Here is a 16,516-nt window from a genome sequence, read left to right as displayed (position 1 = left end):
ATGAATCTAAACAGACAAACCTCCCAAACACCCCAGCTAGACAAACAGAGGGACCGTGACATTTCTTTGTCAGTGTAGCCATATTTACAGACATGATTCTCCTGCCACCCTGCAATTTCAGCCAGCAGAACTTGATGAGGCAGCAGGAGCGTTGGTCTGCAACGGTGCAGTGGTGAGGGGTGGGGAGGGAGCGTAGCGTGGGAGTCGAAAACCGAGGGGCGAAACAGGCCGCCTGTGTCCTCTCTGTGCTACGCGGGCTCGTCGCTCCCCCAGGCCTGGCGGCGTGGCCGGGTCCCTTCTCTGGCCCCCATGTGTTTGCAGCTGCTTGGTAGTAATTAGGAGCAGCCACCGCTCTGCATCACCCTCTCATTAGCAGGGTGGGTCGGGCAGGACACACAGCGCCCTTCTCTCTGCCTCAGCCACACTGGTCCACGGGCTAGCCACAGAGAGAGAGGGAGTGTGTGTGTGTGTGTGTGTGTGTGTGTGTGTGTGTGTGTGTGTGTGTGTGTGTGAGAGAGACAGAGGGAGGGAGGGAGAAGGCTGGAATTCATTCTGTCTGTTCTCGGCGCTAAATATAAACTCTACCTAAAGCCTGCCAGACTGGACATCTATACTGTATCCGTTTGTATCTTAACCACTTAAGCCCTGTTTTATACTTGCGTGCAATACATACTCCTTTCCGATGTCCGAACTTTTCTTAGGAAGCTGATACAACTACAAATCGGTCTCAGAGGCTAGGGTTTTCTTAGAACTTGTGCACCTCCAGATGTCCTGACTTTCTAAACGATATAGTTTAGAAAGCCTGTCCGAACCCCACCATTGGAAGGAGTATGTATTGATTTGTTAATTTAGTTGTTGTCCCAGTTTTTTCAATGCCAGGTTGAGCCTGGTTAAGTACAGTATAGATATATTTTTTCCAATGATGGCTGGAGAAGACCGCTTGATTTTGTTAACTCAACAAAACAGGCATGCCGAGAGCGAGCGAGTGCACCCGCCAAACGTTGAGTGTCGATAGGTTTGATTTGGCAAGCCATGGTGGACGGAATTATCATGTGAAGCAAAGCGAGTGCTCCCTTTCCCCCACTCAGGCTCAGCCAATAACTGGCTGTCAACTGAAGTCTTCCCCAGCCATCTTTGGAACATTATTGGGACATGCCCATACCCATTAATTAAGGTATGTTCATTTGGTGTGGCCAAAATGGAAGAATCCTGTTCACACCCCATCAAAATATAATTTGCGCTCCCTCACAGGTGCAACTACTTTTTTATGTTTTTTTGTTTTCTAGTGCAGACAGAAAGCTAATTGAGGTCGCACCCCCCTCCTGAGGGTGATAACATGATATCTCCTGGTTCTAGCTGTTAGCTACTCTGACCACGTCTCCAACTGTGACTGTGAGACTAGCAGTTCAGCCAAGTGAGAAACAAAAATCCACATACCGGGCCAATTATCAGTATAACACCTGGTACTGGGTGGGATCCAAGCAGGAGGGCAAGAGATGCCGTACTCCCGGTGTACTCCTGGCACAGTGCTAGCGTCTGCACTGTCTGCAATAACCTGTGAAAGGAGCAGAGGAGAAATGGAAAGGGGGAGGGCGAGATTACATCCAATCAGGGTGTCATTGATTGATAGGTGTGCAGACTACCGCTCAAAATCTGTGCTGAGTATTCTGTGCCACACGAGCAGTGGAATCTGTGTCTCACTATTGTCTTTTGGAACAGTGGAGCCGTGGGGAGAGAGACAGTGCTTATTATTAATGTGTCCCTTGCAAGTCTGGTCTTTTCATCAGATGTGAAATGTCACACTGTATCATTTGTGGGAAAGTTTATCAGTGGAACCCAGGCACTATAGCTTGCGTTTAGCTGGGTTTAGCTGGCTCAGCAGAGGAAAAACATAAATGACAATGAGCCACCATGAATACACTGTAAGTGACGTTAAAATAAAGCTTTGGTATATCGTGATGTATGTGCATGTATCTCTTCCCCTCGGGCCATGAAGCACACAGTATCACTTCCCCGGGGTGAGCTCCTAGCCAACGGGGAATGGCCATTAGCATATGGGCCTCATTGTTGGGAGACAATTTGAATCTTTATCTGCTTGGCTCCGCCGCTAGCTGTCCATATTCATAGCATTAAAATGAAAGAAGGCCCTAAGTGGGCTAATTAAATAGTGTGGCAATACGGGACATTGCATGGGGACAGAGGGGGCTCCTGCATTATCACTGCAAGTAAAGTGCTTTGGAAGTGCTGTTAACCTTTCAGGAGTTATAGCATATAGAGTGGCATTGGCTGAGAAGGTCTGTAATTGCACAATCTATCAAAACAAATGGATTATCCTGAAGAATCCATGAGCACAGAGTTAGGAGAACTTTGTTGATGTTTCTATTTTGGTTGGAAATCAGAATGTGTCTTCAATTAAAATATGTTTTTTATTTTAACCATTTCAGAGCAAATTTAACAAAATAATAACATAATAATAAAGAAAAGCTGATTTCGGTGTATTCAAAAGTCAAAAGCAAAAACAACTAGCCTACATCAGCAGGTACTAACCAATTTATCAATAATAATTGTAATATTTGACATGCACCTGTCAATCAATTTTCCACACATTACATTTTCCACTATTACTATGCTACTATCTTGAATATAAACCAACATAGCTGCTGCCCCCGACAAACGATTTTTTAAGCTAATCTGTATACTAGAAAATCACACTTGTGTGAAGTGAGGGGTGCTCTTATCTTATGTCACCTTCGTCCTCAATGTTTGTTTACGCTAGCTCTGGTCCTTAGCTCTAATGCGTGATTAGAGCTATGATTGGCTGAGGCATGTGGAGGTAGCGCTTGTTTCGGTTCACGTGATAAGTTTGGAACTTGGAACGGGCACTTGCTCACCTAGCCACTGTCAGGCATGCCTCGCAAGCCGCAAGGTCTCGCTGTCGGCATGCCTGCCTTGTTCTCAAGTGATTTAAACAGTGATGCATTTGTTAAACGTTGCACATACGCGGCAGGATGTTTAGTGTTTAGTGAACAAAATGGGCGCTCCCTAAAAAGGGTTTAGTTGATAATCGTACCCCCCTCCCCCCTTCCTAGAGGGTAGATATATCCGCTCATAGTACGGCTAGCATGACGATGGCTTATAAAGAAAGAATAAATAAACATTATTAGCCTGACAATAATTACTGTTGCCATGATCACTGGAAAATACCACCAGCTCTCTGTAGACACTAATAACTTTAACTCTAACGGGGGTGGTTATTAGTGCTGGTGTTCGTGAATTTGATTTTTCTTTCTTGCAATGAGGCTCACTTGCAAAGAAAGACGCCATATCTACTGTATGTATGTAATTACCTCATTTAAACATGTGCAAATAGCACTGTAGCACAGAGACGCTATTTGGTTAGCAGCCCAGTTAGGGGTGCATTTCAATTTTCAACGCTTACTTTGAGAATTACACAGTTCCTCTTTCGTCTTATTTACGCGTGTGAATCTTTCGTCTTATTTACGTGGGTGAAAGCCACGCAATGCTTCCGGGAATTTCGGCAGTGAATATTTTATTTCATAACTGGAATGCACACTTCAACAGCTTTAAATTAGACCAAATCAAACCACCTACCGTAGGCTGCCGGGATCGATCTATTACCTTTGGAGCATACGCCGAAGTATTTGCAGCTTTGATTCACGAAAATCTGTAAGAAAATAGTCCCATGGGTTGTTGTTGAAGAGAAAAACATGCTGCCATTACGATGCGAAACCAAAACAGCATGGACAGCCTGTTGTAGTCCAAACAAACCCCTCGTTCACTTGCATTGAACTCATTTTCCCAGAAGCCCTAGCAGCCCAGAGCATGGTCGGTTTCGTCATCATAACGCGACGGCCTCGTCACCAGGTCCGCGACAAATCAGCTCTTTCTTTTTAATTATTAAAAAACGGCAAATTAAACACATTAAACAAATAGCGGGTTTAGCATATTATGCAGCACCGACACATTGATTAAATAGCGGGGAACACTGGTTACGCAGTAGAACTGTTAAATATCCATAAATTAAATGGACTCTCACAGGTCCATTTTGTCTGCATTTGTACACTTGCTGAGTAAAATGAACACTCAGAATTTTACTGGGTATTATGTCCCGATACCCTTTTTTCGCTTCCGATCCCGATACCTCCATTTCTGTGTTAGTCGATACCGATACCGAATACCGAAACCAGTGTCGTGATCTCATGTTGTGTTTATAGCTATCTAGCTATATGTCTCGTGTTGTGTTTATAGCAGACTCCTCACTCAAATGTGCACTTGCAGTTTGGGCAACTCCAAAGCAAACTCCACGTCCCAACGTTTTATTTACTGTACCTGCCATAGTGTCAACCCCTTACCCCTGTGTCGGATCGGTGGTTAGACTGGCATATTCACCGATACCGATATGACAAATAAGGGCCGATCCGATACTTTTCCCGATGTCTCTAGTATTACGGTATACCACAGGTAGTTTCGAGGAAGCAATCTGATTGGCTGAAATATCTCTCTACTCATGCTTCAAACGAGCATCACTGCACACCTAGTTTGTGTTAGGACAATCTACACTATAGCTGAATATAGGAGGTGTGCTGGGCAGTCTCCACAGACAGTGGCTACTATAGCTAAGATAGGTGTTTACACAGGACATTTTAGGTCGCATGAGGCTACATCTGTCATTAAAAAAATATGTTTTTATTGAATATCTTAGTTTAAGGGTAACTGTGGTATAATCACAATATTACACTTGAGGATGTGCATTACCGTCATTAATGGCATTTCTGCAACGCAGGCGTGCCATTAATGACGGTAACGCGCACCCTCTCGTGTAATATTGTTTAAGTATGATGCAAGGTGTATTATCACCCAGAGACTCCTTTCTCCTTACCATGTGTCCTCACAGAGGTGTACTTGTACAGCATGAATGTCATGATGAAAACATACAGTATGATGTACACTTGTACAGGACAGGACAGGCTCCCGAGTGGCCTGTAAAATACAAACAAATGAGGCGAAACGAACACTGAAGATTTGACTGTGTGTAGTAGGGCACAGGTGCAGAGTAATCAGTGAGACTGACATTGCAAACCCATGGAAGGAATACATACTTGATAAGAATGCTCCATTATAAAAGTACTGTTTTCTCTGATAGTGTACACATTTAACCAAATGTACCTGTAAGGTTCCATTTGATAAATATTTTATACTCTCAGGGTTACAAAATGGATAAACCTTTTCTCTGTGCCATCTTTAACTTTTATTTAAATCACGGTGGCGCTCTAAAACCCCATCTATTCAATACATGTTGGTACAGTATGTAGCTCTTGAACCCTAGGTCGTAAAATCAATATTTCCCAAATTTGCAGGCCTGGGTATGGTGGGGAACTGCGGCACGAGGAGCCCACATTTCCAGTTTACTGTCAGTGTCAGCTTAAAGTTATTACTCTAACTGATTAAATGTGTGCGCTGCACGCACGCACGCACACAATCCACACACACACACACACACACACACACACACACACACACACACACACACACACTTGCACAAGCATACTTGTATGACTATGTGCACACACAAGCCAATACGCATGCAAACACGCACACATTTTCTTTCCCTCTTCCCACATTCTATGCTTTACTATGTGCACACACACACACACACACACGGGCGCACACGCACACTCACGCACACACACACACACACCTGTCTCATTAGGCAGAATCTGGCAGATCGTTTAAAAAGGGGACAGAGATCCCCAGACAACTCCTCAAGAAGAAGAAGTGTTCTTGATTATGTCGGTGGATGACGGTCCAATGAGACTGCAGGGCCTTCCTTCCACAAGAGAGGCGAGCTGCACATGTGTCTTGATTGTGTTGTGACAGGTAAAGACTCATGAATACTATGAAACAACAATGCGGTCTCGATGAGCGTGAGGAGGACCACCACCACTCACCTAGTGGGGAGAGGATGAGGATATAGGATCCTTGTTATGTAGGGTATAGGCAAGGAGGCTGCCTGGCATGCATAGCCCAGTGAGCAGTCTAGTGACGTCCTTTGGATGCCATTAAGCAAGCTCACTGGGGGTAATTGCCCAAGTCATTAAAAGTTTGATGATTTTCGCTGGCGGGTGGAGGGTTTCCTGCCCTTGCTGTGGCTCATTTTGGATTTTTTGTTCAGGCACGTCACATGCCCGTGGGCATAGAGCTGTTCCCTCTCTCTCTCTCTCTCTCTCTCTCTCTCTCTCTCTCTCTCTCTCTCTCTCTCTATCTCTCTCTCTCTCTCTCTCTCTCTCTTTCTCTCTCTCTCTCTCTCTCTCTCTCTCTCTCTCCAGGGAGCAACGCAGCACATCCCAACTATTTTTCAGCCCTTGCCCATTACGGAAGTTCTGAAAGGTCATCGTTATTATTATTATGTTTTGGCAGGTGAAAAGCTTGTTGATAAAGAGCATGCAGAGTAACAGGGGGAAACAGTTGAATGTGGCAGCCACCGTACGGTCTATGTGTGTGTTCTAGCTAATGTTGGTACTTAATTTTCCTGAAATTTCATTTGAAGCTGCAAAAAAGGAAAGCAGGCTAAATAATGAGTGTACGCACTTAGCTGCGTGTCAGGTGTTAGTGAAAGGTCATATTTTGTGGGCTGGTAAAAAGCATGATCAATTTGACGATTCGATGATTCAACGTTATTTGCTGGTTGGAGAGACCTATCAACAAAACAGACTCTGGATCATCACTACATTCATTACTGTCATTAAATCAAACCGCAGAACAGACGACAACATTTTAGTTGTTAGTTTGTTGTTTTTTCGTCCTGGTGCATTCTACAAGACAAGACAAGAACAGCCACAGTCGGTCCCAAGGTAGTCTTGCGTTGCCAGACTGTTGCCTCTCGCAATTTTCAAATGCTTCCGTCATATCATACAGGAGCACGGAAGCTCTGATCGTGAGTAAAATATAAAGCGGAAGTGAAGCCTCCTCCCTACTTCTGTTTCGTCTTTACAGTCGCGGGAAGTTATTAGAAATCATCAAGTATACTAGCATATAGGCTATAGCTTGCTGCTTAGCAGAAATGGTAATGCAAAAATTGCTCTTGCATTAGGTGTAGTTCCAGACAATATACTGTAGCATTCGGAGATTGTGGAATAGTTGTCTGGCTACAAGAGACTAGTCCCAAGGTCAACCCTGCCCAGTGCGTGTACAGTATGTAGGGGTTCACATGGGGCTGTATTGTCTCCACGGGGGGAGGTCGGACAGGACAGGAGAAGCTCATGCCTCTCTCCCGGGCCCGGCTCTCGAGCGCTACAAAACCAGGGCATCGGCCGCAGGGCCCGGGTAATTCTGCCAGCTGGTGCCAGAGCTGCTCTGTCTGTCATGTATGCCATATAAATGATAGTTTGAGATGACATGAGGCTCACAAGACTGCTGGCTCCTCCTCACCCCTCTGAAGGTGTTAGTAACTCAGGCTTCTGGTGCCATGGGCCCCATGCAGACCCTCATCTTGGCTCCTTCGCCTAGGGTTGGACACGGACAGTGATAAACCCTTTGATTGACACATGCATCCTGTGTGTGTGTGTGTGTGTGTGTGTGTGTGTGTGTGTGTGTGTGTGTGTGTGTGTGTGTGTGTGTGCGTGTGCGTGTGCGTGTGCGTGTGCGTGCGGCTGTTTATAATGAATTATAATTTCAACACAGAAGACAAGAAAAGTAAGTAGTAGTAGTTTATTATAGCATAATGTGGTTATATATTTTTAAAACCTCCCATGCAAAAACATAATTATCTTTATTTCAACACAGAATACAAGAAAACTGAGTAGTAGTAGTAGTAGTATATTATAGCATAATGTGATTATATATTGTAAAACTTCCCCTGCCAAATGTTATTTTAGCACAGAAAACTGGGAACTGGGAATTGGAAGAAATACACAAAGTGCCTCATTACAATACAGTAATCTAAAAAAAGAACTCACTCAAAAATATGAAACATTCACTGAAATGAATAGCTGATCTCCGAAGAGAAGGTGATGATGGTCAGGCACTCATGGAGAGAGGTTGGTTACATCATGTCAAAAGTGCAGAACTAAATGAACATCTCCACGCGACCAGAGTGCCCCTGAAAAGGTCAGAGTTTTCATCCTGGCACGGACTAAAAGAAACACCAGTATAATCACTGGTCTGGCTGTGATTGCGTGACCTTCTCAAAGTCTTGAGAAGTTGGGACTGTTCCAATTTATCGAAAGTTTTGTTTCTTTTTCTTTTGCCGTTTGTTGTTTTGTCTTGGCCTAATGACAGTCACAGTGTCTCACGGTGGAAGTGCACCGTCGTAATGTGCACTTGTCTGCAGTGTAATGCCAAGCCTTATGACTGATGCTTAAGCTGTTGCCGTGAATTACATGAATTAGTAAGGGCACTAGATGTACATAATGATAACATTCTCATGTAAGTACAGCTCCCCTTCGACTCCGTGGGCCTCTTTTCGACGTGGTGAGCCTTAGGCGCGCTCCGCCAGTGCACCTCCCACATGACCTCAAGGATGTCTGTGGTTTCCAGCGTCTCACCAGTCACCCCCAGAGAACATGTGGGGTGGGGTGGGGCGGTACTAGGTGGGGGAGACAACTAAAATGTCCACATGTCTGTAAGATGTGAGCTGCGGTGATGGCATGCCAAGCCCTACCTAACCAAGGGAGAAAGTAAGGCGCTCGCTCTACTACGTCTCGTGTGTCAAAGGAGAAAGCTGAGACGGCTGCTGTTTGGGGCAGAACAAGCCATATCCGTCCCATTCGGAGATGATCACACGAGCTTGCTCACCCTTGACTTTTAAAGGCAGCGCTGAGTCTGGGGTTGCTGGCGTCTGGGTTTTGGGGTGGGGGTGGGGGTGGCAGTGCTAGGCCATAGCTGAGAATGAAATGAAGCGGTGCCTAGGTCAGCAGCCTCCCACTCAGCACTCTACCATGCACCCAGGTGGAACAAAGTCCTCACTCAGCGCCCCACCCCTGCGGGCTTCCTGCCGAAAAGGTGACATCTCTGTGGCTTAGCAGTCATGCTCATCTGCTAAAGAGCATACAATTTGTTAATCATTTCCTCGGCGTGACATCCCAGGGCCTACTTTTTTCCAGGTGGCTAAGCAAACAAACAAACAGTGGAGCGAACAAGTGAAACTGGTAAAAACCTGTAGGTGAACCAGGTAGAGAGTAGAGACTAGTGAAAATAGCAGATCTATCTTTGATTTCGTTTTTAAGTCATGAAAAATGTTGCTTCTTTTGGGAACGTTTTTTGAAAACAAAATGTAGGAAACAAAATATAAGGGGACCCATAAAAATGTGTCCGTGACCCACAATTGGGTCCTGAGCCAGTGTTTGGGAAACAGTGCTGGTCTGGAGATCTTGGTACCAGCAGGCGATGTCACATGACAGTATCTTCTTCTGTGCAGCGATTCACCCTCACAGCATGTTCAGGATGACATGCACAAAACCACACAAGTGCCTTTTCCCCCCATCCAGCCACGCTCACGCCGAGGGCTTTATATGTGTCAGGGATTTGCAAGGGAACATGTTATTAGACTTAGCGCGCCTGCTTTTAATCTGTGTGATTTCATAAAAATGTCATTTCAGTCTTTGGCTCGTCATGTGAGCTCAGCTCACCTGACATGGGGGTGCAGTCGACAGAAAAATGACACAAGAACAGGCTCCCATGTGCATCTTGTGCAGGAATAATGGGTCTGTATAATTACCTGTAGTGTGGAAGATTCGAAAATTCACTTCGCACAGTTGGAGTGACCCCTCTGCTTGAGTGGTTACACAGACACTATACAACTCTTAGGATTATACTGCATTATGCCAGTTTAAATGAGGGTAGCCGCAAGCTGTGACCAATTAAAGTTGAACAAAGCCAGCTCATCTGCTCAACTCCTCCCTTAGTAGGTCAGTGAAGTTGGCGGAGGAGACGGCAGGCGTGCACATACCGTGTACACATACAAACACACGCGCACGCACACATGCATATCACACACACACACACACACACACACACACACTCGACCATGTCCCCTACTCGCAGCTTTCACTAGAAAATTCAATACTCCCATTGTATACCATACACTCTACCTACAGAGTTATCTTAGTGGGGGGAAGTGGAAAAAATCACAAAAATATTGAGGCACAGTTTTCAAATATACACATTCCACATTCTCCAAATACATTTGCCTGGAAATGTATATATACCTACCGATATGCCAATTACCAGACCAAGGAAAGAATGCCATGCATTCCTGTTTTCCTTACATGTGAATGATGTTTTTTAGTTTGGGAAAAGGGAGTAAGCAGTAGTGTAACATAATGACCCGTGTATGGGGCTGAGGCGGCCAGCCACAGAGTACAGAGCTGCAGAGACGCAGGACATAAAGTCACTGTGCGCTGGAGAGGGTTGGGTTACCGGCCGAGTGATGTATGACCCGAGCTCCCATCTGAGGGCTCGTGTTACAGCGCTCGTGCCATGCTGCCACAGCGATGGCTTTCTGTACACGGAGTCAGGGGCTAAAGTGATGTACTGTATACGGACCGCCTGTAGTTGCCAAAGCTCTGACTCAGCTGGTTGACCAGCACTCCTAATAACCCTGACCTCTGGCCTGATAACAAGGCAGACATTTTAGCGACGCACACACTGTGCTCTTGCGTCAACACTCCTGAAGGCAGACGCCCATGTTGTCGTCTGTCACCTTGTCTACTGTACAGCAACGCTGTTCACCGCTAATGATGTTATTTGTTTATTTGCACTGAATGAACAGCTATTAAAACTAGTTATAATCTGGTTGACATTATTTTATTTTTCACATACTCTCTCAGCCTTTATTTATCCTGGAAGAGGGGAGTGATCAGAGAAAGTGATAACAGTTATCAGCCCTAGGGCTGGCATGGCAGTAGCTGACCAATCAGTGCAAGCTAAAGTGCCTCTGTGTTCTGAACTGCAACCTTGAGTGACCTCGATGCAAAAGGATGCCACAGTTGTTGCCAAATTGACCAAATGCAAATTTGTTATTGTCTTTAAATTATGACTATGAGGAGCTATGGTCCTATGTGATAACCAAATTATCACATTTACCGTGGCCCTCAGTAACCAACCCCGGGCGATGACAAATGCCCAGGTGATAATCTGTACTGTAGTATATACTAGTGTACAGTGTACACATCAACAAAACAACATAACCTTTGTGTGAGAGCACAGTTATTTCTGCTTTGTCGATCTGAGGCTTTTCACATGTGTTGTTTTCCTTGTTAATATAACTCTGTTAAATCTGTGTGCTCACCAGGTTACCTTCACGAAGAGGAAGTTTGGCCTGATGAAGAAGGCTTATGAGCTCAGCGTACTGTGTGACTGTGAGATAGCCCTCATCATTTTCAACAGCTCTAACAAACTGTTCCAGTACGCCAGCACAGACATGGACAAAGTGTTACTGAAATACACAGAGTACAACGAGCCCCACGAGAGCAGAACCAACTCTGACATTGTGGAGGTGAGTCAGCTTCACTTTCTTACTTTACTGGGGTGAGGAAACTTGGTGAAATCTAGCGTAACACTCAGCTCTGCGTTTATTCTGACACGCCATCCATTTCCCCCTCACAGTATATTTCCTATTCTCAATCGGCACATTACAGCCGAAAGCACAACGCTGTGTTCTTATTTAGGCCAAATTAATCACTGGAATATGTTTTGGAGTACAGTATGACATTGGCGTCAGAGCAGCGGAGCAGAAAAAAAAACATGTGCAGGGGAGGCCAACCGATAGCCACACACAGACCTTTGTTGTGCACACACACATAGCAGCAAGGGCAACGTTTTAGACCGTCTGAAAGTGGAGAGTAACAGTTTCCTCCTAGTCACCCTTCAGATAGGGGACAGGAGGTCTGCGTTCTCTGATAAGTTCAGCTCCTCTTGAGTCCAGCAACTGCCACAGAAAACCTATCTCTATGCAGGCCCTATGCACACAGTAGCTGCCTCACCACTACAGCGACCCTGTTTCCCGCTGATACTGTACCTGCAGTGGCTCAGTCCCTCGGGAGCCCTACAGCAACCATTGCTCAAGACAGACAATTAGCTGGCCTATTACTGTAATGGCTCGTAGTGAACATACTTGGATATATTCCTGTGAAGTGTTTGTTGAAACCCCCCGAGAGCTCTCTACACGGCACTTGGTCTTCCTGGCAGCCACTGTCTGTCTCACTGCATGCCCCAGTGCCAGCGGAGAATAAGATGACTGTTTTTCCAGACAAGGAAACTGTCAGCTAAGAGAGCGTCAATGAAAAAAGTAAACGGGGGATGATTGAGGATACATCCCAATCCAGAATACCTTGGATTTGACGCACTTGTGGTTTCTCAGCCTATTCAGGACCTGCTCCCAAAAGCAAGAGTCTTCGCTCTGGCTGAATGAAAAGCAAACACATTTATGCCTAGTCAAGAAAATAATGATACCAACAATAAAAGTGTCGTATTTGCTTTTTGAAGCCAGTGTTTAAAGTACACACAGACTGGCTCTAGTGTTTCATGTTTTGACTGAGGTGTTTTCATTAGACAATGCAGACTTTTCCCAGATCTCCACGCCACTGCGTCATAATACTTCAGTGTTTTTACTGGCACATGTTTACAGAAACATACCTTGTTATTATTGCTGCCCCCACAGAGAGACATTAACTTTTCTTTTATAATGAAATGAAATTGAAACATTCCAAGAATCTCCGGTTTGGAGATGTCTTTCACTCTGAGGAACGACTAAAATTACAAGCAGTATAAAGGAGTCAGCTGTGGCCCGCTATCATTTATTCATGCTTCTGCTGCTTGTGAATTACCTGCTTGGCAGAGCTGCAAAAGAGAGCTCTGGCATCCAGTAGTCCCATATAGTCAATCCTCCATCAGGGGCCCCTTGAGCAAAGCTGGGGCTCACCGGCATTAAAAATACATACCGTAGATGCACTCTACTCTTATGTAACAACGACCCCCCCCATTTGTTTTTGTTGTGATTCGGGCAGCCTTCCTATCATGACCAAGGCTTAGTGGCGAATACAACAGGATTATTTACTATCCATTGAGTTGCCGATTCCCATCGTCTTCAGCTTGTAGTACCTCACTTGAGTTCCGTTGATGTATCGTAGGCCCTACTTTAATGTTTGCAATGTTCTGTAACTGGCACGTGCAAAGTAAATAATGTCTTGACTCTGCACCATAAAGAGCACGAGTGGTCTGCTGCCAACAACAGTGGAGGGACTAACTGTTAGTGATCTGTTCATTTCCCACTTAGCCCCCCTGGCTACTCTCAAGGAGGCTGTACTGCTGTACGAAAGAGGCGAGAACAATGTAGTGTTGTCCCTGCTCACTCGGCCAGCATCTGTGCAGATACGCACAAATCCCCCATCGGCCTGCTGGCTATGTGGTCAGGGTTCAGAAGTGGAGAAGCAGAGCAGAAGTAAGCAGCCCTGGCCCGGGCTCCAATACATAACGTGACTCATAACCATGCTATTCACTCTGGCAGTGAGCAGAGGGAAGAGCCAACGTTGCAGGCAGTGAAAAGAGCTCAGTAGATGTGGGTTATTTCATTAAGACTCATGTTGTCTTTTACGTTGTCCCATTAACGGCATGGCCCACAATTTCAGTATCCAAAATGGGCGATGCTCGATTGATCTATTTTTGCTGATCTATTTTCATGATTTTTAGGAGTGGACATTAATTTTCTTTTCGTTCTTTTAATGTCCCACTGACTGTCTTTGTCAATGAGCCTTTATCAAATTTGTGTGGAAGTGCCATTATCAGTTAGATGATTGAATGAAATTCTGTCCTCCTCCGCTAGATAGAGGCCCTTGTACTGTAAATAAAGACACAGGGAATGATGGGTAGATCCCCAAACCCCGCCCGCTCCTTTTCTGTCTGGTAAAATGGGCCTCACATGAGGACACTTACCCTGGACACTTATCTAAATTTTTAAATTGCATTAAACCAATGATTGCCACACAAACAATCATGTGCTCATTTGCCTGGCATGGGAGAAACCAAGCAAATCCTTCCCCAATTTTCATCAGGCAGCATACGTTCTCATTCCATGTGAGAAGCCAAATCAAAGGTCACATTCCTGCTTAGTAGTACCATCTGTAGATAAAGGCCGGGCCATGCAGTGTCGGAGAACACTGCCCATGTTTTCCACAGATGGATGCATGCCTGGCCCACAGTTTGATAACCCAGTGGAAGGCTATGGACTTTGTCTCAAACTTGGCTCGCAGTCCAAAGCAGAACTGTAAAATCAGTGTGTGCGTGCGTGTGTACGTGCGTGCGTGCTTGCGTGCACATGCGTGTCCATGTGTGCATGTTTGTGGTGGAATTAACCTCAGCAGTACCTCTGGTGACAGGTGAACTGTTGCATGAAATCTGTCTGAATTGTATTCATCTCACTGTGTAATCTGAGTCTGTTTTTCTCGCTTAAACACATTTGCCGCTATTCTCAATCACAGCACTGTTTCTCAAGATATTATATACAATTAAAAAATACGGTCAAGCATTGTGACATGAGGTTGTAGATCTGATATTGTCTTCTTTTTTTTATGTTCACCTTCATTGGCCTCAGGATGGGGATTTCAGGATTTTTTTTAACCAAAATTTCAACAGAACAGAAACACCACTCTTAAGTGCTCAAAACAACCGTCAATCAGCTGAAATCTGGGACAATCTGCTAGATAATGTTGACATTTTAGTGTTGTAAAGATACAGTATTTGTTGGGACTCCCAGCTTGAAACCGGCGGCGATCCCGGGCCAAACCGGGACGTCTCATGCTGCTCACCGTACAGTGTACTTGCTATTGTTGTGTTTCTTATTGAATTCTATTGGTAGCACAAATGAAAATGCTGCTGTATGTCATTAGATTAATCTAATAATGCTTAGTCCTCCTCCCTCTTCTCCACCATGCAGTGGTAATAAGATTTTGCGTCAGCTCCTCTCTTGCGCCGTTCTCCTCGGCACAGAAAGATCACTGTCTCCCCCAAGATTCCTTGAAATCTGATAGTGAACTTCACAGGCATCAGTTGGCGTCTATCTGTCCTCTCTTTGAGCATTTCAATGCAATTAAGGTATATATCAGGGCTGCAGCATTAATTAGGTTAGGATGCACAAGAAATTGACATGAAGTCAACACTTTAAAAGTAATCCCATAAGATACTGTATGTGTTGTGTGAATATAGGTTGGTTGAACCAAATTTGGGAATGCTACTTTACTCAAATTCCAGTGCCTGTGGATGTAAAGAACGGACTTGTTGCCACTCTTGTGCAGTGGTGGAAAGAGTACTCAAATGTTTTACTTAAGTAAAATAATGAATACTGCAATGTAGAACTACTCCGTTACAAGTAGAAGTCCGGAATTCCAAATTTACTTGAGTAAAAGTACAAAAGTATCGGCATCAAAATGTACTCAAAGTACTATAAAACTCTTTTTGCCGATCTAAACATCACAATGCCAATTGCCAATGGCTATTTTCAAAAGGCCGAAATGTATAGCCTATAGGGCTGGTTGGTTAATGTGGTTAATGTGTGATTTGTAATAATAATGAAAATCTACAAAGTAACTAGTAACTAAAGTTTTCAAATAATTGTATTATAGTAAAGTACAATATTTGCCAATATTTGGAGTAGAAGTAAAAGTAAACTTTACATACTCAAGTAAATACCTCAAAATTGTACTTTTAAATGTACATAGTTACTTTCCACTACTGCTTTTTCGTCGACTATCTCTGAAAGTAAACAAATTAGGGACATTCATAGGGAAATTCCAAAGCCTCCACTCCAGAGCGGTGTCTGTTGTTTATGCGGTCTGCGACATACAAATCATATTTCCGTCTGTGTTTATTTAAAGTTTTATGATAAACAGCTCATTCAGATACTATACGGTAGATCACGGATGGAAATCAACATTACAATATGATGTCATTTCCATTACTTTTCATTATCATTATAAACAGTGGTTACACATGGGGATATTATTGTATATTACTCATTCAATAAGATATGTAAATTTTGACCATTACAGAATGTCAGGCCTGTATCATGGCCTTCTTCAGTGTTTCACGTTTGAATCCTACCTTCTTCCCATTGATCAATTTGTTCCTGGGATTTGGATCCACGACGTAGTTTTTAAGTTAAAAGCCATTTCCACAGTTATGATATGATCATGGCATATTATGCTGTTTTTTTTAATATATATATATATATAATTTTCCATCTCTACTCTTTATCCTTATTGTCCTGGTTTCCACTGCCCTGAGTGATGGAGGTGATAGAGGAAGTGGGGATGGGTGGGTGTATGTGATCCAGATGATCGTAAAATTATGCACAGAAAGAACACATTTAATGGCATCAATCGTATTGTGAATTGTGTAATGATCAGCGCTGCATATATGCTGGATGGCTGTGGACTATGTATGTATGGACAGGCACCAGGAATTTGAGACAGGGGGGTGTTTATGTTGTCAATCAAAGCCTGTA

General features: G+C 44.2%; 1 protein-coding gene across 5 annotated transcripts in view; it reads left to right on the top strand.

Moving 5' to 3' along the window:
• mef2aa (myocyte enhancer factor 2aa) overlaps positions 1 to 16,516 on the top strand; it is an 83,660-nt gene that overhangs the window by 26,990 nt on the left and 40,154 nt on the right. For all 5 annotated transcript variants that reach the window (XM_080762598.1, XM_080762595.1, XM_080762599.1 and 2 more), the window contains exon 4: positions 11,312 to 11,515. In XM_080762598.1, coding sequence (XP_080618724.1) covers positions 11,312 to 11,515 — 204 coding nt within the window. The remainder of the gene's footprint in view (positions 1 to 11,311; positions 11,516 to 16,516) is intronic.

The sequence above is a fragment of the Protomyctophum bolini genome (genome assembly GCF_963924005.1).
Source record: "Protomyctophum bolini genome assembly, chromosome: 4".
Classification (NCBI taxonomy): domain Eukaryota; kingdom Metazoa; phylum Chordata; class Actinopteri; order Myctophiformes; family Myctophidae; genus Protomyctophum; species Protomyctophum bolini.
This window is presented reverse-complemented; position numbering and strand designations above follow the sequence as displayed.